This window comes from Lissotriton helveticus, chromosome 5_1 (genome assembly GCF_964261635.1).
Source record: "Lissotriton helveticus chromosome 5_1, aLisHel1.1, whole genome shotgun sequence".
NCBI lineage: Eukaryota > Metazoa > Chordata > Amphibia > Caudata > Salamandridae > Lissotriton > Lissotriton helveticus.
This window is the reverse complement of record NC_136065.1, coordinates 1,082,323,223-1,082,349,825: the sequence shown is the minus strand read 5'-3', so window position 1 is coordinate 1,082,349,825 and position 26,603 is coordinate 1,082,323,223. Positions and strand designations below refer to the sequence as shown.

General features: G+C 44.4%; 1 protein-coding gene across 3 annotated transcripts in view; it reads left to right on the top strand.

Moving 5' to 3' along the window:
• SLF2 (SMC5/6 complex localization factor 2) overlaps positions 1–26,603 on the top strand; it is a 374,767-nt gene that overhangs the window by 46,350 nt on the left and 301,814 nt on the right. For all 3 annotated transcript variants that reach the window (XM_078643649.1, XM_078643650.1, XM_078643651.1), the window contains one exon: positions 6,448–7,577. In XM_078643649.1, coding sequence (XP_078499775.1) covers positions 6,448–7,577 — 1,130 coding nt within the window. The remainder of the gene's footprint in view (positions 1–6,447; positions 7,578–26,603) is intronic.

Here is a 26,603-nt window from a genome sequence, read left to right as displayed (position 1 = left end):
ATGTCTGCAAATTAACCGCTGTCAGCCTGCTGGGTTGAACCATGGTTGAACTGTAAGCACCATGTCCTGCATAAGGGTCATTCGCCTATTTTCAATGGTTTTGGCCAGAGTTTGTTTGCCAACATTAACCAGTGACAGCTGTCTGTATAAGTCACAGAGGTGCGGAACCTTCTTGTAATGTGATTACTGTTGATTCCCGTGACTTGAGAGGGTAGTTTTGGCCAGGGCCTCCTCCTACATCAGTTGCAATTAGGGGGGCAAATACCCCAGCTTATTCTTTATAGACCATGGTTGGCAGGCCTTTGCTTTCCGGTGCACGGCCACTGCACGTCTTTGATAACTATTTTAATTTCCTCTATAGTGATTTGAATGCAGAGGATCTGTCAGCCACTTCTACCCTGCTAATGAGACCCTGTCTAAGTATTTATTTATATCTGGAGCATCTGAGTCTGTTAATGTGTAAGTCCGTGATCAAATACAATGTCAAATGTTACTTATGTGAATTTGGGATAATACTAAAATCTGTAGGAGAGAAATGGCACCATAGAGGTTCTGTTTATTCAATCTGGGCAGACTTTGACTGCCTATAAGCAGTGGTTAAGTTTAGCTTTGTTTGTACGATTAACAAAAAATAATTTTTAATTGGGTATTTAAAAGAAACATAATGCGTTTATTACATCGAGAAGTGATAAAACGGGAAAGAAAGAATTAAAATCATCCCGATGAGCCAAAATTAAGGTAGAGGCTAAAATGCCATACGCCGGCATTAGTTGTGTGAACAGTAATTACTCTAAAAGTACAGTTCATCAGTGATTAACCTGGACCAAATCCAGCACAAGGTAAAGTGTTGATTCCATGCTTTCACTTATGGTGGTGTGGAACGGAGGAGTGTGCGCCACCTCGCCGCTGGAAATCCCAGCACCATATGTTCTGAAATCCCCCCTGCAGAATGGCACAAAGCCTAAATTGCAAATCTTCTTTGTTCATTAATCGCACAATGAGTTGCTAAAGTTCAGCACATTTGCCATTTAACAACATTTTGCTTAGGTATTGATAGAGGCAGGTGACCATTCACAGAGGTTGCTTATGTGCAGGCTCTGTTTAATTTCCTAAATATTTAATTGTGGACTGTGGTGATCTGCCTGGCTCACCTGTGCCCACTCCAATCTCCCACCCCAAAAGCCCAGTTGACCTGCAATTAATTCACTCTTTTGGTGTAGGTGACCTTGCTGCAGTGGAAATAAATCGCAAAGCCTGCATTCCTGTGCTAGGGTTTTGGAAGCACGGTCATTGACAATGAACTGTTAAGCCTACAGTTTTTTCCCCCCAAGATTTCCTGGCACCAGGGACGCCCTCCATGTCACTAATGTTTAAGTAGTGAATCTGTGGAGTGCATCATGCAAGATCGCCTTAAATTTAAACTTCTGCAAACATGCATTTCCCATACTTTCATATCGGTGAGCACTGCATTGTAGAAGAAACTTCAAATGTGCTGACCACTGCATCACACACACTCAGCTTGCACAAAATGCACTCTTGTGGAAAAGCGTCTAACTAGTAACCAAATGAAATCTGTGTAGACATTACCTGGTTCACGTAGGGTGGCTTCTGCATGAGGGCAAGAATTGCTGGTGAATTTTAAAAAAAAAAGGCCCGGGTGTTTCATTGCCTAAACAGAACGGATGTTTTCTTCTTTTTTCTCCTTTTAGTGTTACTTCTTTACATGCATTATTGCTTAGAAAATATGGTAGGATATCTTTATTACTTCATTTATAAGTATCTAGGGTTAATAACATTCCCTATATTCTGCCTGAGGCTGGATCCAAATGCTGTAGGGCATGTCACCACTGCCATGCGTCAATTAACACGCAACATCTTTACCGTGCATGGCATGCACGCAAGTAAAAAAAAAATGCTTTTCCTGTAGACTCTAAGCTCTCAGTTTAGGCAGAGAACTTGGGAACTACCCAGAGTTCCTTGGTTCCTGTTGCGCATAATTTATTCGATACTCTAAGCATGAAAGGATATTGTTTTCACTTTTATTGGTTGCTCCCTTTTGTCTGGACAGCGACACACCTCTTAGATGAGCTATAACTAGAGCAAAGCATGTGTCGCGTGTAATACTGTTCCTGGAGTGATAAAAGGCGTTTGTCAGCTCAGCGTTGATGGCACTGTGCTAATACTATGCCTAAAAAAAATATGCTAGAAATACAGAGATTTGAGGTGAGCAGATTTAGAATCTTGCTGGTGTTTTAGGGTGCTTCATATAAAGAAGCTGCTCTGCACCTAAACTTGGGAAGTTCTCTAGAGTTCCTTGCTTCCTGCTTTGCATAATGTGTTCAGGACTCTAAGCTTGAAATGCTGTTGTCTTGATCTATAAGCCTGGGATATAGATATATAATATCCTGTTAGAATCACGGTTCCATAGGAAAAGTATTTAAAACTGCTTTTTATTTTTTCTCTTGTGATTCATGGAAACGTGGCACTGATCCTCCAGGGAGGAGGTTATGCAGCCCCCTTTCCGGAGCCTTTGCCGCTACAGGGACCCCATCCCCATGTAGCTTTCTATTTTTATAACTGGGGGAGGTGCACAACTCCTCCTCGCCAAGCCGGGGAGAGGCTCCGGGGAACCCATACACCAGGGCAAGTGTACTTTTTAGGTCTCGGCTGGCGATAGCAGCGCACATACGCTGCTCTCGGCATTCAAGAGCTTCTTGAAATCAATACGGAATTGGAAGGGGACTAGAAGCCCCGCCCATCTTTTTAATTGGTTAGCGTCATCTTCCATGCAGAACGCTGGCTTCTTATTGTAAAGGAGGCTTCTTAGTCCCTCCTTGTCTCCTTTTGGCCCCGTCCACCAGGATTGGATCGTTTACTGGCGGCGTGACACTATCCTTCATTAGTTGGTACGCAATTTTTTCTTTTCGGCTTTGGCAATACCAGCCACGTGTTTATTTTTAAAGTGAAAGCGCGATGCGAAAATAAACACACTGCTTCCTTTGCGGTACCGCGCTTGTTATTCTTCTGTCCGTTCTGTTTCAGACCCACTTTCTTCTTCCGTCGACAGGGCATGCGAGGGCCCCAGTAGTTTCCTCCGGCAGCAATGCATGTAGATAGTTGTTGTCTTGTTGTCTTCATGCCCGAGGTCAAACTTTGCGTACGTTCAAAGAGTTTGTCTGCGAACCTGGCAGTGCCTCTGTCTGCTGCCTCTGGGGGTGAGGGGCTGGGAGCTCCTACTAAATCTTGCAGACATTCCGCACAAGATAGGATGTGTGCCCAGGAAACAGACTCTGGTAGAGCAAACAGTAGGCGTTTTCAAGCTTCACTCTGGCGTTCTCTGTACCACTCACTGTTCGCTTTATTCCAGACGGAGCATGTCTGCTCTATATACAATGACCTTTTCCCTGCTTTCTCTTCACGACTGTATCCTCGATCAAGGCTTCTTTCAAACTAATGTCCCTCTGGGAAGATGCAGAAGGTGTTTCCTACTCTTTCCAAGACAATATGCTCTTTTTATACTCTGTCACATTTCAGTCTCGCTCCCTTCTCGTAAGTTTTTCACTTTTTTTCTGTTTCTGTATCTCCCCTCTCCTGTCACATTTCTTCCTTTGCCTCTCTTCCTTAACTATTTCACCCTATATCTTTCCTTTTCTTGAATTCTGGCTCACTGCATCTGTCTCTCTCCAGAGACCTGTTTCTACCAATTTTTTTACATCAGCCCCACATTTCGTCAGATCTTTCTTTTTTTCTTTTATCCAATTTTCACCCTCCCTGCCATTCCGCCTTTTCTTCTGTTCCCTTTTCCACCCACATTTCCATCCCTCTGTGGGCCCATGGTCCTTCACCCTCCCCCGTCCACATGTGCCTCAGTGAGCCCACACCCTTCCACAGTACCTACCAAGGTAGAAATAACTCCGGTTTTGAACAAACAACCGCCCCCAAACAGCCGAACCGCAGAGGATAACAAATCCATGGCCCGGGGGCCCAACAGCCACGGTCGGGCAGGTAGAGGCGCCTGCATGTGAGGCTCGTTGTGCCAAACCCGTGGCTAGGAACGAGAGGCCTGCCGCAACACGATCCGTGGCAGAGCCATGTGCATTCCTCCGTGTGCCATCTCCACCCCCCGTTTCTGCTGTTACCACCTTCAATTCAAACACGTTGACCCAGGCAGTGCCATAGACAAAAGATCTAGTGTTCCAAAGCCCACTGGGCTGGAGCAGAGTCACTTGCGTGCCAGATTAGAGCCTTGCTTTCGATTAACCCCAGCCCTTCAGACCCTGGAGGGCAGAGCAGACCCGACCTGTGCTTCTGCTGCCCTACAAGTTCAGAGATCGAACAAGAACTAGCTGAGAGGGGATATATGGGAGGAGGTAAGGGTTCGACAAGACCATATCTTCCAATCAGCAAATCAATCATAAACAATGGAGTTAAAGGGACTCCTCACACATTGGTGGTTGTATTTTGACCAGTGTGTAAATCCCTGTTTACACGGAGGTTCGAATTACCAGTTGACGATAATTCCTCAAACTGGCCGAACTTTAAAGGGGGACACTCACACAGTATTCACCCTATACTGCAGATTTGTGTGTGTAAAACACTAAATCCACATGTTATTCCCTACCAACTCGTAATGGGTGTTATTTTCACACCCAAAACGTATTGTTATTTATAACGTGCAATAAATAGCACCTAAACTCATATTCAGGGCCAAAGTCTCTTCTTTATTAATTTAATTTAGGTTCCAACAATCTACAAAAGCCATATAGGTCTCTGAGACTGGAAGAGGCTGGGGAAATTAAATGGTATGTTTATTTTCAAGGCGGAAAGTTTTAGATGTAAACCTTGTTTCCATTTTCTCTCTTCCCTCCCACTCATCCCCCCCTTTGTATTTAGTTTAAGCAGGAACCACCTTTCTTATTTTTTTGATAAAATCTCTTACGTGAGGCAAATCCTGATTGGTTGAAAGGAAAAATCTATTGTCCAAATTATTTTACAATATCACACAGACTGGGTTTTCCCCAAGACATGGCCACTAAGAGTTTACATATTTTATATCGACCGACCAAGCCTTCGTTTTAATGAGTGTGCATGAAATTTGCATGTAAAGAAGGCCCAGTTATCCGTGCTTCAACTCGTTGAGAGGGTCAGTGGACCGTAATGATTTAATGTCTATAATAAACGTTGTCTGCTCCTCCACAGGGAAGGTTGTAGTCCATTTCTTTGCTTTGTGTTTCATAAATTGTCATTTTGAGACGTTCTAACTACCAGCAAGGTGAACACCATTGCTATCTGCCATTACACTGATTCAGTCTCACTAATTTTCATGTACGGTTGACAAAACTCTGCTATTGTAGTGTTACCTGGCATTACTTCAATGGCTCTAATGCCATTGGGTAATATCTAGTTGGTAAGTAACACGACCAGTGGAATTACATGTCTAACAGTGCTGTTCTGTATGTGTTTCTATAATCCTACAACCCCTCTGGCATTTTGACCCAGACTTAAAAATGATGATATTGGATACATTACCATTTTTTTTTAATTGCTCATTAAAAGAGGCTAATAGCATTGAAGCTCAGTGTTGGTCAAAATATCTGCCTCTTCTAGTGGACTATTAAAAGGTTAGTCATTGGTGGTCACAGTTTTAAAGGTGAGCACTGTTTGATCTCCTCTCTTTGCTTTTTTTCCTCTTCATTCTGGTGCTCATTTTAAAATCTACGTTTCTGATCGCTGTTTTTTAGGTCGAGCCTGGGCAGCTCATGCGCTGCTCTGTGATCCATGCTGTATTGGAGTGTGTACTTTAAGCCCCTCTCACTATCCACCTATATTTGTCATTGACTTGTGTCATTGTAAATGCAGGCTCCTGATTTGTGTTTAGGCTTGTTAGTCCCTCCTTAGTACCGGCTTATCTTCATTTGTAACCTCCCATGAGGACTGGCCCTTTTACTTGGGTTGTTACACGGTACATCTTCTTTATTCTGTAAGTGCTACTTTCTTTAATGAGTTTCTCTTACGGCAAGAGGGTCAAGCATTTGGAATGCAACAGGTCTCGCATTTGCGAGAGTTTAAGCTATTGGCATTGTAAATGACAATGCCTTTTATTTATGTTTTAAAAACCAAAACATAAATAAAAGGCTTTGTCATTTACAATGCCAATAGCTCAAACTTGCGTAAATGCGAGACCTATTGTATTGCAGATTCTTGTTCTGGCTGGTTGCCTGGAGATGATCTGTCTTTGTTGTTTTTTTAGCCATTTGTCGTAGTAGACATTGCAGGTCAAATCAAGAGCTAGCGGTATGGTGAGTTATGGAGTGGCAGTGTAGGTCTGTTTTTAGTTTGGTTTTATTTAAACCTGCATTTGCACATGTAACGACTCTGAATAGATTGACTAGTCTTTTCAAGGTACTTACAGTCTGTAATTATGATCTTTTTTTTTTCTTTCCACAGTTGGTTCTGCTCCCTGTATTCAACATAGTGTCCCTAGGATTTCTTTGCCAGAGAAAATGTCAGGATCTGAATCTGTTATGATAAAAAATAATTCATTTTCAGTGATGTGCTCCCATGGCAGAATATCCTCTTGTCCATTGTGCCACAGTGAATTAGCTCCTCATGGGAAAAGAAAAAGGACATCTGGCCACTCGGGCTTTCAGAGCATGGGGCACTCGGAGGGACAGATTTCTGAGTCATACCTTCATTTGTCTGGCGAAAAAATTAAGAACACAAAAAGATGCACTATAGATAGCATGGTAAATGCTTCCGATCTTGGAGGTCCAGACTCAAAAATAGCTAATTTAAGAACTAATGATTGCTCTGTTTCAAACGTCTCTTTAGAAAGCAACACCCACAATTCAAGGAGATTTGGCTCACTAAACATTTACCCATCATTGCAAGTGAAGGCTACTGCTAGACATTGTCATCACAATATCGCTGAACATTCCAAAACCACCTCTGTACTTGCCCAGTCATCAGAAATGTCAAGGTTACCTGATTCTTCTGATGAAAGGTCTCCATACAGTGGTTCAGCCCATCTGCAAACAAAAACTTGTTCAAGACTTCATTCTCTAGAACAAATGCAGTTGAGGCCGTATCTTTCAGTTACGGGTTCTACCTCACCAGAGCCTCAGGACACTAACTGTATGGTTGCTCCACCCCTTGTGGAACAGTCTTCACTTTCATCACAATGCTGTGGAACACTGAATTGTAAAGGAGATTTTATGTCTGCTCTGCCTTCCCCAGAGAATCCTGGAAAGCCTTTACTCTTGAGCAATATTGATGGATCTTTTACGTCACATTCTTCAGAGGACGAGTTTAGATCTAGAGATTTTCTGCCATCTCCAAATGAAGAAGTTCTCAAACGTGAACTTGTAGATGATCACAAACCAAATGGAAGACTGCAAGACTCTCTGGATAGTGATGACAGTTTTGAATGCAATTTGGATAGTGATGACGCAGATGAGTTGCTGCAACCCCTTCAAGAAATCATGCAAAATGCTTCCAAACCTCCAACTGCAACACCAGAGAAGGCGTGCTTTGAAATTTTTTCTTCACAGGAGTCGATAACACCATCAAATACCCAAGTAAGTGTGCAAAGTATTTTCTATCTCCAGACATATTTTTTGCTAAAAATAAAGAAAAGTTTTGCTTTTCCAAAACTGCCATCTTTAACTATTTTATCCAGCATCTAGTTACGCTAAAATGTTTGTCTCCACAGATTAATAATTACATGCCCTAACATTTGACATGCTTGTATTCGAATTTAATGAAACTGCAGAAGTTTCTAAAGTCTAAATCCTTATTTCACTCCCAAGCAAATTCATTCTTTACACAATAAAAATCCTGTTAGTATATTTACATTTTTAATTACACTGTAGGTCCCAAATGAGGAAGAAGATGTGCGAAGGGTGATAAATGTACATAGATATTAAATGCTTTTTAACGTTCAACCAACATTTGATACTACTCTTCAGTGAGTTGAATGGTGTTTTCCTTGAAGGCAAAGGCTCCAAAGCTTCATCATTGCTAATGCAAAAATGCCAGTATTTGAGATGGATTCATTGTGGTATGAAATTGATTTAAACTCTTCAGATATTGGAAGCTTAACTGCTGTGTATGTGACCCATATTTCTACTGTTGGATTATTACACACATGCTGGTCCTTTGGATGATTTACAGCTATTATTTTGCATGATTTGAAAGCTGGTTAATTGTAGTATCCCCTCTCCTGTACCCTGTATGTCTACTCCCCTCGTTCATGTAAAGTACACCGTAGCTAGCTTGCCCACTTTCTTTAGTTGTCTGTAAATATGTTTTTGTGTGAAGAGGAACATGCCCCTCTTCGTAGCAAAATGAATCCTCAAAAATCTAAAAAGTGATAAATTGAACTTTCAGGTTTTTATGAAGCTTTGGTGCCAACTAATACTTTTGCTTTGGTTTACCAGAAAAGCTACCAAATCATTCCGCTACTTAAAACAAGCATTGGCATAGCCAATAGGTCTCGCCTTTGGAACCTTATAAGTATTTAGTTATGCAGCAGGTCGCAAAAGCGAGACCTATTGGCTATGCCAATGCTTGTTAGTAATAGTAGTGCACTATTTCTATTTTAGTATTCGTGGTGTACTGGATATATTCGATTTACTTGAATAGTGATATATTACACTTCTTCCAGTTTTAGAAATAGCAGTCCAATGCATACATTTCATTTCAAGTCGATTGAACACATTTTATTTGGAGGAATAGGGGTGCAAGGATCACATTCAATTAATTTTACATGGTCGTGCATTGGATACTTTTCATTTGAGGACTCCTGGTGCCTCGCACACATTTAATGAATACAACTGGGGTGCTCTGAAACAGTTTTCTTTTTTATGAATCGTGATGCATTCAACATTTTTATTAGTTTAAAAGTGTTGCTTGACAGATATTGCATTGCAGTTAACCGTGGTGCGTTGCACGTTTTAGAAAGGATAGTGCCGAGCACACTGTTTTATTGTTATGCATAGTGGTGCGCAGCACAATTCGGATTGCAATAAATAGTGAGACGTTGTGCACAAGGAATTTAGTGAACCCTGCTCACACAAGTTATGTGATCAATAGTGTCTGGGAAACATTTCACGGCTATGAATGACCATGCACAGAACACAGGTTATTGATGTTAGCAGCAGTGCGCAGCTCACTTTCAGGCCCGATGGTGTGCTACACAAATTTCATGTTTTTGGAATCTCGGCGCCTTCTCAACATATTACATTTTTTGTAGTAGCCGTGCACTGCACGCTTCACTTATGCCTGCAGCGCTTGTTGCACGTCATTGATAAGAATGAAAGGCCCACTGCGACAAGTTCTTTTATAGGACTAGCAGCGTAAACCAAGTATTTTAACATATTTCATTTTAGGAAACGTGGGTCATTTCACACTCCCTTGGCGTGGGTAATGTTGCAAAGCACACAGTTTATTTTTTGGGAATAAGGTATTCGTTGCACTCGTTTTTTTAGTGCTAATGTCAGGGCGTTGCACGTTTTATTGGTGATAGTGGTGCATTTCAACGCCTCGCCAGGGGTAGTAAGCGCCATATAAATACAAAAATTCAAGTGCAGACATGTCATTGCTAAAACAGCGCAGTGTACATATTTCGTTGTGTAGGCCTGGTGTCCCACACGTTTCAGTGAGACAGATAACAGCAACACATTCCATTCCATTAGAAATGCGGTGCACAGTTTATTTCAAATGTATAAATATCAGTGCACTGATCTTTAATAATGGTGGTGCAGTGCGCGCATTATATCCATAAGCATTACATTGCCCCGCACATTTCCCAATTCACTTCAGTTCCCAATCCAGTCCATCTTTTTTTGCCCACTCGCCACTTTAGGAAGTGGCCAACTAGAGAGCACCAAGGCGAACAGTTCGTGCTGGACTGTTATTGCAACAGCATTTATATTACTTACTACTCCTGGTGAGGCACTGAAGCACTTTACAGCGAGAGTAGCACAATACTCTGGAACCCAAGGTTAGTGGTTAAACCAGTGGTTAATGAGAATAAGCCTGTGCTGTCAAGGAAACACTTTTCAAGAATTTTCTGCGTTTCTTTAGCACTATGCTCGCTTTCTGAAGATGTGGATATTTTTATTTTAGCGATTTGTATAGCGCCTGGTGACCCAAGGGCATCCCCGCGCTGTAAGGAGATTGTTTATCCTGTAAGGAGAGGGAGGGAGGAGGAACAGTTATTTCGGGAATAGGTGCGTTTTCAGTTTTTTGCGAAAGGTCAGGTAGCTGGCTTCCAGTCTGAGGGTGCGTGGGAGGGAATTCCATCTCACGGCCGCTTGCACCGAGAATCGTCGGCCTCCGGTGCGGGGCCTTTTGAATTTGGGGACGTTGGCCAGGTGCTCACTGTCTGAACGGAGGGATATGGATGCTTTGTAGGGAGTGACCAGGCTGCTGAGGATAGTAGGGCCAGATCCGTTGATAAGTTTGTGTGTTGTACACATGGCTTTGAATTCCACCCTTTGGCGAACAGGGAGCCAGTGCAAGGCCTTGAGGGCTGGTTTTGCTGACACTCTCGAAGGAAGGTTCGTGAGCAGACGGGCCGCAGCGTTCTGTGTCCGCTGTAGTCTAGTCAGGGTGGCCTCTGGAGCGCCCAGGTAGACCATATTGCTGTAGTCAAGACGGGACAATACTAGCAATACAATATTGGCACCTGGCTAGAGAAGCAAGACAATTGGCCAGGTATCTCAGAAAATACTAAATGCCAAAAACAAATACCTGTGACGCATCCACTGCCCAGAGTTAAACGCCATGCACTTCAGCCCTCGCTGGGGCTTTATAAACAAAGCACTAACTAGAATCGACAGCAAGAGCAGATAAAATGCACTGTGAAGAGAAAGCGGCCGACACTTACACACCAGTTGTAAACGGCGTGAAATAATACAAAATGTATTTCGGTTTCACACTCGGTTTGTCCGTGTAAGTATAGACTTGGCACAAGTTTCCAAAGTTCGTGTGACTGGTTTATTTAAGACGTAGAAAGAATGCCTCTTAATAATACCACAAGCTGTTCTCCTCTAGAACAGCGGGAGTCCTTACTGGCCGCCTCTTAAATCCTGCCGACCTGGTGCAAGTCCGGGCACAGTCACCATAGAATCATGAAATCTGAACTAATCCTATCCAGGAAGACTCCTAAAATGGATATCCCGAACACATGCACGGGTCAGGCACCCATAGCGTCGTCAATTCAAGTTAACCCTTTTGCACGCCCATACACGTTAGCCGAAAGTGCAAAATGCGATTCATCGGAGTCTTCTTAAACGTGGGTGGTTACATTTGTCCCGGGTTCGAATACCCCAAACGGATGAAAACTGTAACAAGCACCTACCTCTCAGTGCCCTCACTGCGTTGCAAAACTTCTGGATGCCGGCCAGGAAGAGAGCAGTGATCGGCGCGCGGTGGGGACGCTGGCGCCGTGAGCGTGCGCGCGACTGAATCCGCGCGTGGCCAGCACTTGTCGCGCCCTCTCCCGTTAGGATTGCTGGGCGCGTGCCCAGCTCTTGTCTCCTTTTGTCGGCTTTGGTGGCTGACATGATCACAATAGTTCTCTGCCGAGAACGCGCTTCGCGCGTCTCTCTAGGCCGAGACCTAAAAAAACAAACAAAAATAACCTGAGTTTTCACATATTAATTTGTAGAGATTTGTGGTGTGTAAACATATAAAGAGGCATATTGAGTAGTGTTTAAATAGAATTGACAAATCTTTGAGAAATATCCATTCCAGGGCTCGTTCTGTAACCCCTTGTAAATTCATAAATTTAAGGTCTAAATACCTAGCATGCATCAACCACTTAAGTGAGGCCTTTAATAAATCTCTTTTTAAGCTATCCTTAAAATGTGCCTGTAGCCTTCCTCTGTTTGTTTTCAAATGGCAATTATTTGGGTACACTTTAAAAATAATATTAAAAATAATTACACATTTTGCTACAATTCTTCAGGATGTATTTGCATATAATCAAGGAGCTTTTTGGGAATGTTGCACTCAGCCACAAATTATTAAATATTGCAATTTGAGAATATTCGACCTTTAGTATTTCCGAACATGAAGGATCCTGCATTCTGGGCTTCTCTCAGTGTAGGTGTCTTTACCATGGTAGTCTAGTCACTACAGGTCGGGCCAGCACCCTTGAGGGAGGTTTTGTCGATTGGACTATGTGACCTTTCTTGGGATGTCCTCTAAGAAAGCCTATGGGGCACATCTTCTTTGGCAATCTACAACCCCAAAAATCCTATCATGTCTGTGCCCTCCAATCTCTTAGGAAGGCCATTCTCTCTGTTTTTCCTTCCTGAGCGCTCCTTTGAGTTCTCCGCCCTGATCTGTAGGAATCGCATGTTCAATGACTGCTGGAATTAGTGATTTTCAGAACTGCTGTGCTCGGTTGGAGGTTCCCATGAACCATGTCACTATTTCACATTCTATGAGAGTTTTTTTCGTCTTCTCGAAAAGCCCTATGTCAATGGAAACTTAAGGATCTAGTTTCCCTTACAGTGCTTCTGTCAAGGGGCTTATGGATTCTAGTATTCTGTCCAGGTCTCCTTTCTGTGTCCCTCCAGCTCCTCCCCTTTCAGTTGTAGGATTTTCTGGGTTGGTGATTGTCAGAATTTGAGGTTCCGGCGCACATTTAGGCTCTTTGTGGCATTTTGTTTTGCCCATTTTGTCTAAGGACAGGCTGTGTAATCAGTTTGTTACAGCAGGGGTCGAGTTCTCAAGGATGCGTGGCTCTGAAAATGTCTTTTCTCTTCAGTCATTTGCTTCTTACTTTGCAGGCTAAAGTTCTAACTGGTAGGGGAGGCTGGTGAATCACATATGCGACTTTTGCTTTGGTGTATCTTTTCCTTTGCCCATCAAAAATCTTAATGCTTTGCCCCCCAGATATCTGCTAAGAGGAGAGTGCTGCTTTTACAACACAACTCTGTCGAAGTGGGATTTTCAAGTGGTCCAGGACCCCTGTCCGTGTGTCCTTATCTTAGATGGAGAGGCAAAACTCTTTCGCTTATTCCAAGTGGATTTCATCTCTCGCGCCTTACACTGTTTGTGACATAGTCTCTCAACTCTTAGCCCCGAAGTCAGAGTGCATCACTGTTGCCCAATTTGTTAGCAACCTTTAGATTGGGATCCCACCTTATATTTAGGAGGTTGCTCTTCCTTAGGGCTACATCAAATGCTGTCTGGGTTACGTGGCCATGATTTAGGCAGCATGCTCTCCAACTGCTTATCTGCCCCTTTCAGGTGAAATTTTCACTCATTCGCACCTCCAGTCCTGTGCACTCCCAGTTGACCTCTTTCAGGGCATTCTCAGCCTCTTCGGGGATGTGCCTTTATAATTGCACTCTGCGACACATGGCCTGCCACCCTCTCAGCCTTCTCCAAGCAGTGACTTCCCTTCTGCCACAGTCCCAACCAGGGCTAAAATCAGTTGTGAAAGCAAACTATCTACTCCCATTCCGGGCTCTGTCTTCTGCAGCGGTTTCCCGCTTTTTGTCTGGCAGTTCCACCTTTTGCTATAAGGCTTTCAGCGCAGTCTTGCTCAGAAGCCCAAATGGCTTTTGATTCTGTTGTCTATTTGGCCTTCTGATCCTCAGTGGGTAATTACCATCATCTTGTAGTAGAAAGCATCTTGGGATTTTGGTACATCTCAACGAGAACTCCTTGTGCAAGCTATGGACACTAAAAATTGCTACCTGTAAACTTGCAAATGCCTAAAGTGAGTGACGTGGGTGTCTAATTGGAGCACAGAGTTCAGTAGTATGATGGGCAGATGTCTGAAAATAGCAGGAGACTGTGGTACCAAGTGCTCCTCAGTGGCCCCTAGTTCAGTAACATAGAAAGCAAGTGATTTGTCTCTGTTGTGGTCATTACTATATATGGCCATCCCTCTTTGCTTCCCTGATCATTCAAGGGCCAGTAAAGGTCTCGGCTGTAGCCAGCCCTCCAGAGGTGTTTCAACACGAGTGTCCACGAAAGCTGTGCAGACCGCACAAAAGTGGCTGTTCCAAATGAAAAATAATAATAATGATGTTTTTTTACACAGGTCTCCTGATCTATTTCTTTTCACATTTTCGTTTTGTCAGTCTTGGAAGGTGTGTATGACCATTTCAGTAGGGGATCATACGAGGGTTCCTCCTGGTGGATGTACACTATCTAATTCCAGAGCCTGTTTTGAACTGCCATAAAGAGAGAATTGCCATAGTGGGCTCTGATATATTGCTGAAGTACATCAAAATGCCATTGGCGGTGCTACCAAAGACTAACGCCAGGTGACATTTTTATGTACACAGCAATTCTAACACTAGGTAACCTTCAAATCTTTAACAATCTGTGTTAAATTTACTCGTAGAGGGTGAGAGCACCAATGTTGTTTAATTAATCCGCAATGCGGAGGATTAGAACAGTACCTGTTGTTGTCCTTGAATAACATATTTTGTTGTTATTGTTATCTGGGTTTTATATAGCGCCAAATCACCGTCGGGTCTCTAGGCGCTTCTGACAGATATAGCAACGAAGATTAATAAATAAGCAGAAATTCAGATTAAATCAACCTAACTCACAGAGACCCAAAGGCGTCTCTGAATAAAAGTGTCTTCAAAGATTTCCTAAAAAGGAGGAGGTTAGCTTCTTTACGAAGGGCCTCCGGTAATTTATTCCACATATGTGGGACTTGGATTGAAAAAGATCTCCCACCTTTGGTTGCCATTTTAAAGCTGGGCATGACAGCAGTTGGGAATTGGAGGATCTTAAAGCTCGCATGGGATTGTAAAGTTCAAGCCTCTCTTTTATATAGGCAGGTGCCTGCCCATAAATTGCCTTATGGGCAATGCACGGGCTCTTGAATTCCACCCTTTGCTTTATGGGGAGCCAGTGTAGCCTGTGCAATAGTGGGGAAGCATGGGTCTGTCTGGGTAATCTGAAGATTAACCGTGCTGCATCATTCAAGATGACCTGCAGGCGGTTAATCAGATTTTTTGGCAGACCTAAATATAGTGCATTCCCATAGTCGATCCTAGAGACTATTGTTGCCGAGACGATAGTTCGGAGCATGTTCAAGGAAAGTAGGGGGACTAACTTTCGCAACTGCCTAATCAAATTAGTGCAGGTTCCAACAATGGAGGATACTTGGCTGGTCATTGAGAGCTCCTGGTCGATCTTAATACCAAGGCTCTTTACGCTAGGGCATGGCTTTGGGGTCGGGCCGAGCTCTTGGGGCCAAAACAGGTCATTCCAAGGTGAGGTGGCAGTTGAAACTACCAGGACCTCCGTTTTATCTGGATTCATTTTTAGCAAATTCGTCGTCATCCAGCTCACCGTGAATCTTAATATGTTCTGGGCCGTGGACTGAGCCGTTGTTGTATTCTCGATACTCAGCAACAGCTGAGTATCGTCGGCATAATTAAAAACTTTACAGCCCATGTTGGCCAGAGAATCTATCAATGGCTGCAAATAAAGATTGAACAGGAGTGGTGAGAGTGCGGACCCTTGCGGGACTCCACACTCAAGGACACCCATCTCCGAGACACAGTCTGCTAGTTGAATCCTCTGAGTCCTCCTTAACAAAAAGGATTTTAACCATTGGAGGGCCCGATCTTTTATACCAAACACAGCCAACCTGTCCAGAAGCAAGGCATGGCTGACGGTATCAAACGCCGCTGAAAGATCTAAAAGTATCAGGGCGCGGGCAGGGGTCCGCGGGGGAGCCTGATTTAGTTGAAATGGCAAGCTGTCTTAAAGTTGTAGAATCTATGCTTGGAAAACTAGAGATGGTGCAGTTCGGGGGAATTTTGGGGGCCTGTAACATAGTGGGCCTATTAGGGATATCCTTCTTAATGTCTGACACAATTGTTGCCACTTTCTCAAGGAAGTAGCCTTGAAAGGTGTTACAATCTATCACTATATCTACCCTTTCATCCTTCTTACTTAGTTCTTTTAAAATTTTGAAAGTCTCTTTCTGGACATTAACTGCATTTTTTATGAGGGTTTCGTAATAATCCCCTTTAGTTGATACAATAAGTTTTTTATATGTCTTCAAGAATGTTTTATAAAGTTCGCGGTCTGTATCGTTTTTCGACTTCCTCCAGCATCTCTCAAAGTGGCGAAGCTTTCTTTTCTGATCCCTCAAAGTTGGGGTAAACCAAGGGGCCCCTTTTTCTGCGCCCTTTATTTTCTGTGTTTTTTCCGGGGCTATCTGGTCGATGGACTGTCTGAGACTCGCCACTATGGTGTTGTAATTTTGGTCTAGATCTAAATTGTCGTGTGGGCTCGTTGTCTGTTGTAAATATTTAGAGAGGGCATCAGTTAGGGTCTCTGAGTCAACTTTTTTCCATTGTTGCACTTTTTTAGTTTTTAACTGAGTTTTTGTGCTGGGCATTCTCTAGACAATACTCATTTTCTTTTTTTATAACTTTTTATTGATGACAATACAGGGTACATAAGTGGTATAGTTGTTTTATTGGGTAATATAAAGACTGCATTTACTGATTCAGTCAACATCACATGTACAGCAGATTTTATTACCATGTTGACATTTGCTACTCCTATACAGTAATGACCTACTAGCTTCTGGGGGTGGAACGGGTGCCGAGCAATGGTATCATGCATATGTCTCCCTATATGAGGTCCACCTGCCCCATATCTAGTCCCATTTCCTCGGACAGCCCCGACTTTTGTAAACTATCTTCTCCGCTAACATACACCAATCCATACATTCCATCCAGTCTCAATGTGTTGGCGTGTTATGTGCAACCCATGCTCTAGCTATGTTACACTTGGCAATTGTCATTCCCAGTGTTACCCTAGTTTTTTCTTTGCAGTTTAAATCTGTGTCCCCCCATACATTTATGAGACCCCATTTCAGTTCTGTTTCCAGACTTACCCCCAATACCTCAATCGAACAGTGAACAATTTCTCCCCAAAATCGTTTAATATATATCCAGTCCCAGATTATATGATACAATTAGGATCGGTACTGAATCCCATTTTAGCAAGCGTTTGGCATGAAAAGTTTACTCTATGCAATATCCTAAGCTGTATTAATTTGAATCTCAAACAGATGGCCACCTCTCTAGGGGAGGCCAATACTTCCTGCTACTCGTCATGAAATTCTTCTATATCTTGTGATCAGTGTTCTCGAAGTTGAAGAAGGGGGACAGGGGAATTTTTAATCAATGTTTGGTAGGTTAAAAAATGTCGCTTTCCGATCCATATAGTCTTGGGGAGTCGTCCCCCCTTCCCCCCTCCAAGGGGTGACCGCTTACAGGTAGCAAGTTCATAGTCTTGTAATGTTGGAAAGGGAACTGCTCCTCTAATTGACCACATTTCCCCCATTCAGGAAATACCTATAAGATTCCATCTGTCAAATCCGGGAACTTTCCTCAATGTATCCAACTGTACAGTATCCCATAGTGGGGTGGCTTGGGTTATCTTCTTAGACCATCCCAGGCTTTTAGTTTCTACATGCCAGAGCTGACCTGCGTATTTCATGGGGCCCGTAAATTGAAGGCGTGTTGTAAAGTGCTCTCTCGCTGTTCCCGCCTGGTAGGACCAATTTATCCATTCTATAAGCTGGTTTGTCAAAGGGTTGCTGTAGGCATTGATTAATTGCCATTAGCTGTGCTAACCAATAATATTTCGCTATGTCGGGGAGCCCTATAGCCCGGTCATACCACCCCCTCAATAACTTCTGGGTGGCTATTCGTGGGGGCTGTCCATTCCAAAGGAGCATTCTTTGTTAGTTCCCTATGGCTTTAAAATTGGTAGCGTGGAATAGATGTGGTGTATTTTGCAATATATATGTAGAAATCTTAGGAGCGTCATTACCTTAAGTAGGGCAGTGCGTCCCAGTAGTGAAAGTGGAAGGGCCATCCAATGCCACACATCACCTTTCAGGCGTTGCAGCGGGGGCAGGGGAGTTCGTTCATGGAACAGGGTGGGATTAGTAGTAATGTATATACCGAGGTATCGTAAACCATCTGCAGTCACCGCTGCCCCACTCAATACATAAATAATGGACTTTGCCCAGTTGATAGTATAGCCCGAATATTTCCTGATGTTGATAAATATATTTAATACTTTATTTATAGAGGATTTGGGTGATGCTAGGTCATCGGCATAAAGGGAAATTCTGTGTTGCCAGTCTACCGTCCAACACAGGCCCCTTGTCGACGCATCTCCACGGATCCATGTCACCAGGGATTCAAGTTTAACGGCAAAGAGCAGTGGCGACAAGAAGCAACCTTGCTAGTCCCTCTCCCAAGGGGGATGAAGAAGTTCTATCATTCACCACCACTTTGTGAATTCGCCACACGTCTATGAGTACCATGGCTGCAGTGAATTCTGAAAAGCGTGTAGGTAAGCTTGGTGGGTCATGGGGAGGGTATTGGTCCATCAGTCCAGATATGGTTGCGGTAAGGTCTTTCCCCTATCAGAAGCCTCCTCTCCGGGAAGCTCAGGAGCAAGTCTTCCGGATATTGAAAAGCCATGTTGTGAAGTGTTGAAGGGGACATACATTGTCAAGATAGTGATAGGCTGGCCCAACCCATATCTGCGTCATATCTACTGTGTATGTCTACCCAGGTGTGGTCTATAGTCGGGGGGGGGGGGGGGGGGGGAGGGGAGAGGGAAAGGAAAGCACCCTCGCATAAGTATCCCCACTCCTCTAGAACCTGTGAAGAATACAGAGTGCACTACTAATTTATATCCCCAACAGTTTAGGGCTTTACAAGTGATGCCAACTAAGTGTCTCCTGCAAGAGGACAACGTTGGGAGTGTTATTTTATGTATTGAAGCATATTCCCTGCTTGAGCTCGTGTTTTGCCAAGAATAGTATGGAATATTTCATTCCGTTGTTGCATAGCACCTTTTTAATTTACATAAAGCAACTTCATGGTTCTGAACCTTGACTGTAAAGTCTGGGGGAAAAGGTTGTGGTGCTGTTGTATTTGACAGGCGGGGCTCTTCGAGCAGTTTGTAGAATAGTGTCTTGATTTTGGAAGTTGAAAAGCCTGGCTAACAAGGCCCTAGGAAGAACCCCAGGCTGTAGTCTCCCTCCCGGTACTCGATGTGCCCTTTTGACAGAGAAGTTAGAAATTCCTCTGTTAGAAATGTGGGTCTCTAGTTGTCAATGCTTTGCACCTTGTCCAATAGGGACCCTTCCTTCTAGTCGGGATAAGGGAGTTACACTCCTAAAATAAGCTCTGCTCACCCACTTGTTAGCTTGGCACTAGCAGTCAGGCTTATCTTCGGGGCAGTGTGTAAAACATTTGCACATAACCAACAGTAATATAGTGTAAGCACTACAAAAGGACTCCACACCAGTTTAGAAAAATATCCAATATTTTTATATAGTTAAGACCAGACCTAAAACGATAAAAATCCACAATACAGTACTTTAGAAATCTTCAGTTATCAAAATAAACTTGAAATAAAGTTCCTTGATATCACTGCCTCGTGATCAAACGAATCCAAACAATTCTGGCTGACCGCAGAGTCGCAGGCCAACTACGGTGCTGGGAAGACCCGCAAAACAGTACCTTTAGAGATGCAGGGCGTCCGTGACCTCTCGTTGAGCTTCTGAAAGCACGGCGTCCACAGGCGTCGGTTACGGAGGTCGATGCAGTAGTCGTTGGGCCCTTGAAGTCAGGAGCGCTGGCATCGGCCGGCGTTTGGGCTACAGTGTTGTGCAGTGATGTGGCCTGTGATGCCCTCAAAACGCAGCGCCAGCAGCGGCATCAAATGGAGTCGTCAATGAGACCAGAGTCGTGATGCGAAGTGATGCAGTGGTCGCAGGTCCCGGTGTAAGCAACGGCGTCGTCGTTGCTGAAGCGCTGTCGTCGGCTGACGAACTGGAGTCCATGGCGTCAGTAGGGCAAGGCTGCGGTGCCGGATGAGGGCGGTGCATTGTAACTTTATGAACGGTGCCCTCGAACCATGGCGCAAGTAGCAGCGTCTTTTTCAGCGTGGAGCGTGGTCGTCGGGGATACCAAGGCGGCGTTGTGAAGTGAGGCGGTGCAGAGTGTGGTGCCCAAAGGTCACAGTGCAAGCAGCGGCTCGATGGTGGCATCATCCGGCGTTATGGGTGAGACCAGGGTTGCTTTGTGGCGTTGCAGCGGTGCACTCTGCGGTGCCTTCAGTTCACGGAGTCGACAGCGTCGCCTTTGCTGAAGCGCTGTCGTCGGCTGACGAACTGGAGTCCATGGCGTCAGTAGGGCAAGGCTGCGGTGCCGGATGAGGGCGGTACATCGTAACTTTATGAACGGTGCCCTTGAACCATGGCGCAAGTAGCAGCGTCTTTTTCAGCGTGGAACATGGTCGTCGGGGATACCAAGGCGGCGTTGTGAAGTGAGGCGGTGCAGAGTGCGGTCCCCACAGGTCACAGTGCAAGCAGCGGCTCGATTGTGGCATCGTCAGGCGTCATGGGTGAGACCAGGGTTGCGGTGTGGCGTTGCAGCAGTCCACTCTGCGGTGCCTTCAGTACACGGAGTCGGCAGCGGCGTCATAGATGGCGTCGGCTTGCTATTTCTTATGTTGCAGCTCAAAACACACAGTCTCCAGTGCTGAGTGCAGAAGAACTTGAAGTCTTTGCTGTTACTGAGATTTCTTGAACAGGGGGCAAGCTCTACCTCAAGCCCTTGGAGAAACTCACAAAAATAGATTGCAGAAAGTTAGGTCCAGGCCTTTCACTGCCCAAGACCGAAGCAGCCACTACAGGCCAAAACAGCAAAGCACTCAGCAAAGTGGTAGTTCCTCTTCACAGCTTTTCCGGCTCTTTTTCTTGGCAATCTTCTTGGTCCAAAAGAGTTCTAAAGTTAAGGGGTTTTGTCCCCACTCTTTATAGCCCAAAATCCTTTGTTCAGGAGGGGCAGAGAGTGTCTGTGCCCATCCAGAACTAGATTTGTCCTCTCTGGTGCAGCTTCCCCGCAGGAGTCGGGAACCGCATTGTCCAAGGCTCACAAGGCCTATTCTGATGCAATGGAAATCTCCTCCTACCACTCTAAATGCGGACTGGGCCTATTCGGGTGCTAGTGAAAACTCCTACCACTACTCTGAATGCAGGCCAGGTCTATTCAGCCCATACCTCACTCTCTGGAGCCACTGCTCCTCCCCAGCCCCTGTCACTCCAAAGCTGGACAGTCGGTATACATCCTAACAGAGGCCCACCGGATGGTAAAGCAAGAAAATACCTACTTTCTAAAAGTGGTATTTTCAAACACAGAATGTAAAATTCACCTTCACTAAAAGGTGCATCTTTAGATTCTGAGTTCAGACATACTAAACTTTATTTTCCTAACTGGTCCAAATGTGAATATATATTTATAAGATGTTAACCTTTACTAAAAGGTGCATCTTTAGATTCTGAGTTTAGACATACTAAACTTTATTTTCCTAACTGGTCCAAATGTGAATATATATTTATAAGATGTTATAAATTAACTCCCATGCTTTTCTTATGGGACAGATGGCCTTTACGTAGTGAAAAAATGAAATGCACTGAAACTCTCTACCAGGACATGTCACACACAACGGTGCATGTCCTACCTTTAATATACAATGCACCCTGCCTTATAGGCCCTGGCACACTGTGAACTTTATCAGGGGCTGACTAGTAAATCAAATAGGCCAATCATGGAAACACCAATCCATAACACAATTTACGCAGAGAGCATATGTACTTTAGCACTGAATAGCAGTGGTAAAGTACCCAGAGTCCTAAAACCAACAACAGCAGGTTGGGGAAAAATAGGAGGAAGAAGCAAAAAGTTTTGGCATAACCCTGCAGAAAGAGCCATTTCCAACAGCTCTTTGTTGCAAATACTCTGTCATTAGTTCTTCCGCAAATAGGTCGGCTGAGGGCGCTTCTGCGCACTCAGGTGCTCCCAATAGTCTAACATTGTTGCGGCGTGATCTGCCCTCATAATCATCCAACTTCGTTTCCAGAATATTATTTGCAGTTATGTGATCTGTTGTTTCATGGTTTTTTGTCCAATTGGAGATCCGCAGTGACGGTTTCCATAATTTTGACTGTCACTCATTTTTCTAAGGTCAGCCCTTAACAGTGATATCGCTGAGGTGATGGAGTCCATTTGATTTTCTAGTGATGTACACACTCCAATTATTGCTTCCATGACATCTTTTAGAGTGGGGTCTCCGCTCTCAGAGCAGACGAGGCGGCTACCTGGGCTAGGGCAGCCACCTTCGCATCCTGGAGATTGTGCATTGTGTACTTGTCTAGTTCGGTCTAATGAGTCCCTCTCTGTCCCTTAGCACCAGTCATCATGCCCATTGTGGGAAAAGGTGTCTCTCAAGCCAAAGTCCTGTCTGCTCTGGGGTAATAGCCGCTGCCCTACCGTGGGACAACCCTTCTTCACTCTGCCTATAGGAGTTCCTGGGGATTCAAGCACCGACTTTGATACACATTTCCTTGGTACTGAGGCTCAATGTTAATACATGGCACTCCTTTTGTTTGCTATGTAAGACCTGATAGGCTCAACAGTGGATTTGGGCTGGCTGCACCCCCTCTCCATGCAGTGAGTGCTTTAGTGCTAGCTACTGATTGCTACTGTTTTAAGTACTTGGGATCATCATTCAGACAGTGCCATACTGGGCTCAGTGGCTGCGCACCACCATTCTGTCAGTCTCTTGCGACCTAGTCTGCCACCGCAGGATGATTTTGGTGTTTGAGACCGATCACACTCCACCTGGTATCGGCTGCATAACACTCCCCATCTCTGGGGAGTGCCAGCGATCTCTCTCCCTGCCCTGTACTCCAGTCCTCGCCCAAGTTCTTCTCTGACCGATGTTATGCGGAGAGTCCGTCTCTCTGCCGCGCTGTTTGCCGAGGTGGGATCACCACCAATTCTTCATCCCGGTAGGCGGATGCTTGAGTTAATCAATGTGGGCTGTGTCATATTTAAGGCTCCTTCTTGTGTGGCGTGTCCAGCACACCCAAGCGGTTGCCACACCTCGAAATTCAGTGTTCCGATTTGCGCCCAGCAGGTAGTCTACTTTACAATTCTCGCTCTGTCAGAACTGGGTTTTTTGGACTTATTGGTGGCCTTGCTCCGCTTATGAGCTGCCGGCGCTTCTTCGTAATCTTCTATGGCACCTGTATTTTGAAGTTATCCCCACTTTGGGTCCTCCAGCTTTAATCCCAACGAAGGAGGGGAAGGGGAGGAAGGTGGCACCTGAGGAGCAGACGGGCGCACCTGAGGAGCAGACTGCCGCACCTGAGGAGCAGTCCCTCTATTGCTGCTGTTCGGGTACCCTGTTACCTCTGCAAGATCCATGGCTGGACCACTTAAGCGAGTCCGAAGCGCTGGGCTGTCAGTAGGTCGCCACTCGCCACACCCCTGCCAGTATTACGGAGAGTGGGCAATTAGTCACTGGAGTCCTCACGCCCTGGCCGGGGCTCAGCAGCTCACTTCAGGTTCTCTAATGTACGGATTTTGTAGCGGATTATTAGGGGGTTGATCAGTGGAGTTTCGGAGCCTCTCTAGGTTGTAGCCATCTTCTTCAGCGCTCTGACACGCCCCCCACAGAACTGTAAACATTTGAAAAATATTTGTATTGACTTGGATTTAGAAACTTAAAGCAGTCTTTACACTGTGGGCCTGATGTTTAGGTGCTGTTAATTGCACCTGATAACAATACCAGAGGGTACGTTATTTATCAAGTGCAGTAAATAACACCTATTGCTAGTTCGTGAGAAATAACAGGCAACTTTTGATGGTTAATTCCCCCAAATCAACATGGTACTGTTAATACCATATGCTTTTCCCCCCTGTTTAAATTTCGTCAGCTTTAACCTGCTGAAATGTAACAAAGGCCTTGTGCGTAAACGCAGGGGATTATGCACAGGTCAGAATACACCAACCAACTTGTAATCATGCCCTTTGTCTCTTACTACTCTGAACAAATCCAGTCCAAAATCACAGTTCTAAGAAAAAAATAAATAAGACCAGGAACCCATCGCCCTTAACCTTCCCTCTTTTCTTGCTGGTACAATCCAGTATGATCTAGCACATCTATTGGATACATTAATCATACCATACTTAAAATAATGAATGTGCTTTATATAAACATTAAGTCCTATATAACTAAAATGTTTTCCGAAGATATGCATAGTAAACAGTACAACATCAGATGTTAAATGAAGGTCTGAGTTTATCACACGATTTTTAGAGACTGGCTTAGATGAAGCGGCCTTTGGTAGTGAACTCTCAGCAAACAGCGGCACACTGGAGACATTTGTGATTCAACCCTCCTCATCAAATGGCCTCTTCTTGACTTCCATGTCTTGTATGTCTGTTTTGCTGTCATAGGTCTAGGGATCTATGTAGTTTTTTTTTTTTTTTAAATATGTTTATTGATTTTCATCAAATAAAGAAACATCAGCAAACATGTCTGACATCGCATTATGAGCTGTACCAACAAAAGAAAAATGGTAAACAAGCCCCTCACCCCATTCCCTCCCACCTGACCCAAGGCTGTTACAGATATAAGTCCAAAGTGGTCCAAACGTACATTTGGCTGAGTAACATCAGAGATTTAGAAACTGGTATTCCAAAGACCTGGAAGCAGATATGTCACAAAATTAGAACAGAACCACTATCAAATGCAGTAGGGCAACCTAGCGTCCTCACCATGGAGCATTTCTGAGGATAATGAAGGATCTCGAGCAGGAAGCCAGCCCAGACCCATACATAGACGATCATTCTGAATCAGGACAAGTGAGCAGATATGCCGCAGCGGGGCCCAGAAGTCCTTCGGACGTGAGGCCTCAGGGAGTTCTTCCTTATAAGTTTGTAACTGAGCCTTACAGTACAGCAGATCACAGAGCCGTTTTTTTTGGTCGGAGCCGCTTTTGCCCCCCAGCATTGTGCCACAGCTCTCTTTGCAAATAGGGTAGAGATAGCAATTATTCGCCTATTGCAGGGCTTGAAACATTTGACATACCCTAGTAAACAGAGTTCGGGGGTGCAATGTACCGGCTCCTGTGTGATATCCGTTAGCATCTTCGTCACTTCCTCCCAGAAAGCAAGCATACACCCACATTGCCATGCCACATGCATAAAGCCTGCGTCCGCTCCTCCACACTTTACACAGTTGGCATTCTCCCGCAATCCATATTTAAAAAGCTGCAGCGGGGTATAATATAGTTGGTGCAGAAACTTAAAATGTATAATTTTTAAGTTCCAATTAGCCGTCAGACAGCCAGTAAGTGTACAGCATGCTATCCACATATCAGGGTTGAAAGCGTCTCCTAACACTGCCTGCCACTTTACAAATGAGGGGTGCTCTTGCTGCTCCCGCTCGCGTGGGGATGTATTATAGAGTTTTGTGAATAGTCCCTGACGGTCTGCACTTGCCAACATCGCCTGCAAGGCCCGAAGAGTGGTGGTCTCAGCCGGGAAGTCCGGATATGCAGTCCTGATGGCCTGCCTCACTCGCCCAAACATGAATCCAAACATGAAGCCCCTGTCCGTCCCCTTTTGCACCTTCAGCAGGGATTTGAAGCGACCGTTCTCATAAAGATCTCCGATCCACGTGATTCCCACTTTGGCCAATTCGCAAAGAGCACGCTGCTCACGTGCCGCTGATATATCCTGATGGGATGCCAGTGGCAATAACGGGGCATATAAATACTGGGATCTATGTAGTTGATTATTTTAATTACAAGCAAACTTTAAGGTTTCCAGGGCTTTTATCCCCAGTAATTCTAGAGAGCCTTGTTGTCACCTTAGTCCAGAATTACTAAGTAAACTAATGTGCCCAGACCATGGTCATAAAGTTTACCATATTAAAGCTAGAGCATACGTTAACTGAGCAGGTCATCTCTTGGAATCTTATTTGTGTCAGATGGGTGAGATGTAAGAACTAAAAATGTGGTTGAGTGACCATGCTTGAGCTCTCAATGATGCTACACACTTCCCATCTCAAATATGCACTCAACTCTGTGACTTGGTGAGACCCTCTGTCATATGCCATAGTCCCTAATTGTTTAATTCTACACTCACGCTTTTGTCTTTTTGGCTGCAGTCTGTCATTGTATATATTTATTATTCACAAACAGGATACCTAGCTAGTTCTTAATCTCAAGAACTACACAGAATCTCCACAGAAAGACTTGGCCACAGTCCTGATGGCTCCCATACACTGGATTACTGGTAATCACCATAAACCTAAATCTTTTTAACAGAATGTTTACTTATTCCTACGGTTTCCCCTCCTAGTTCTGGGAAGCTGCTTTTGCCCCCCAACTCTTTTAGTATCTGCCTGAGTCTATGGTGGTGGTAAGAAACCTTGGCGTTCTTCTACAAGCCAGGATCTCCGGGAAGCTGCAGCTAGGATCATTTACCCTGGACCCTGTGCTTTTGACGGTCACGTAGCTCTAAAATTTATCTAAAGACCAAGACAATCTGAGGTAGCAAACGGTTTCCTATTAGCTGCTGTGGCTTGGATTGGTACAGTCTCACTTTCTTGCTGCTAAGTAGCAGTTTGTGTCGTTTGGCCTGACACCCACTACGTGGACCTGCTGATTTTTGACATACAAGTAGTACAAATACTGATTCCATCAT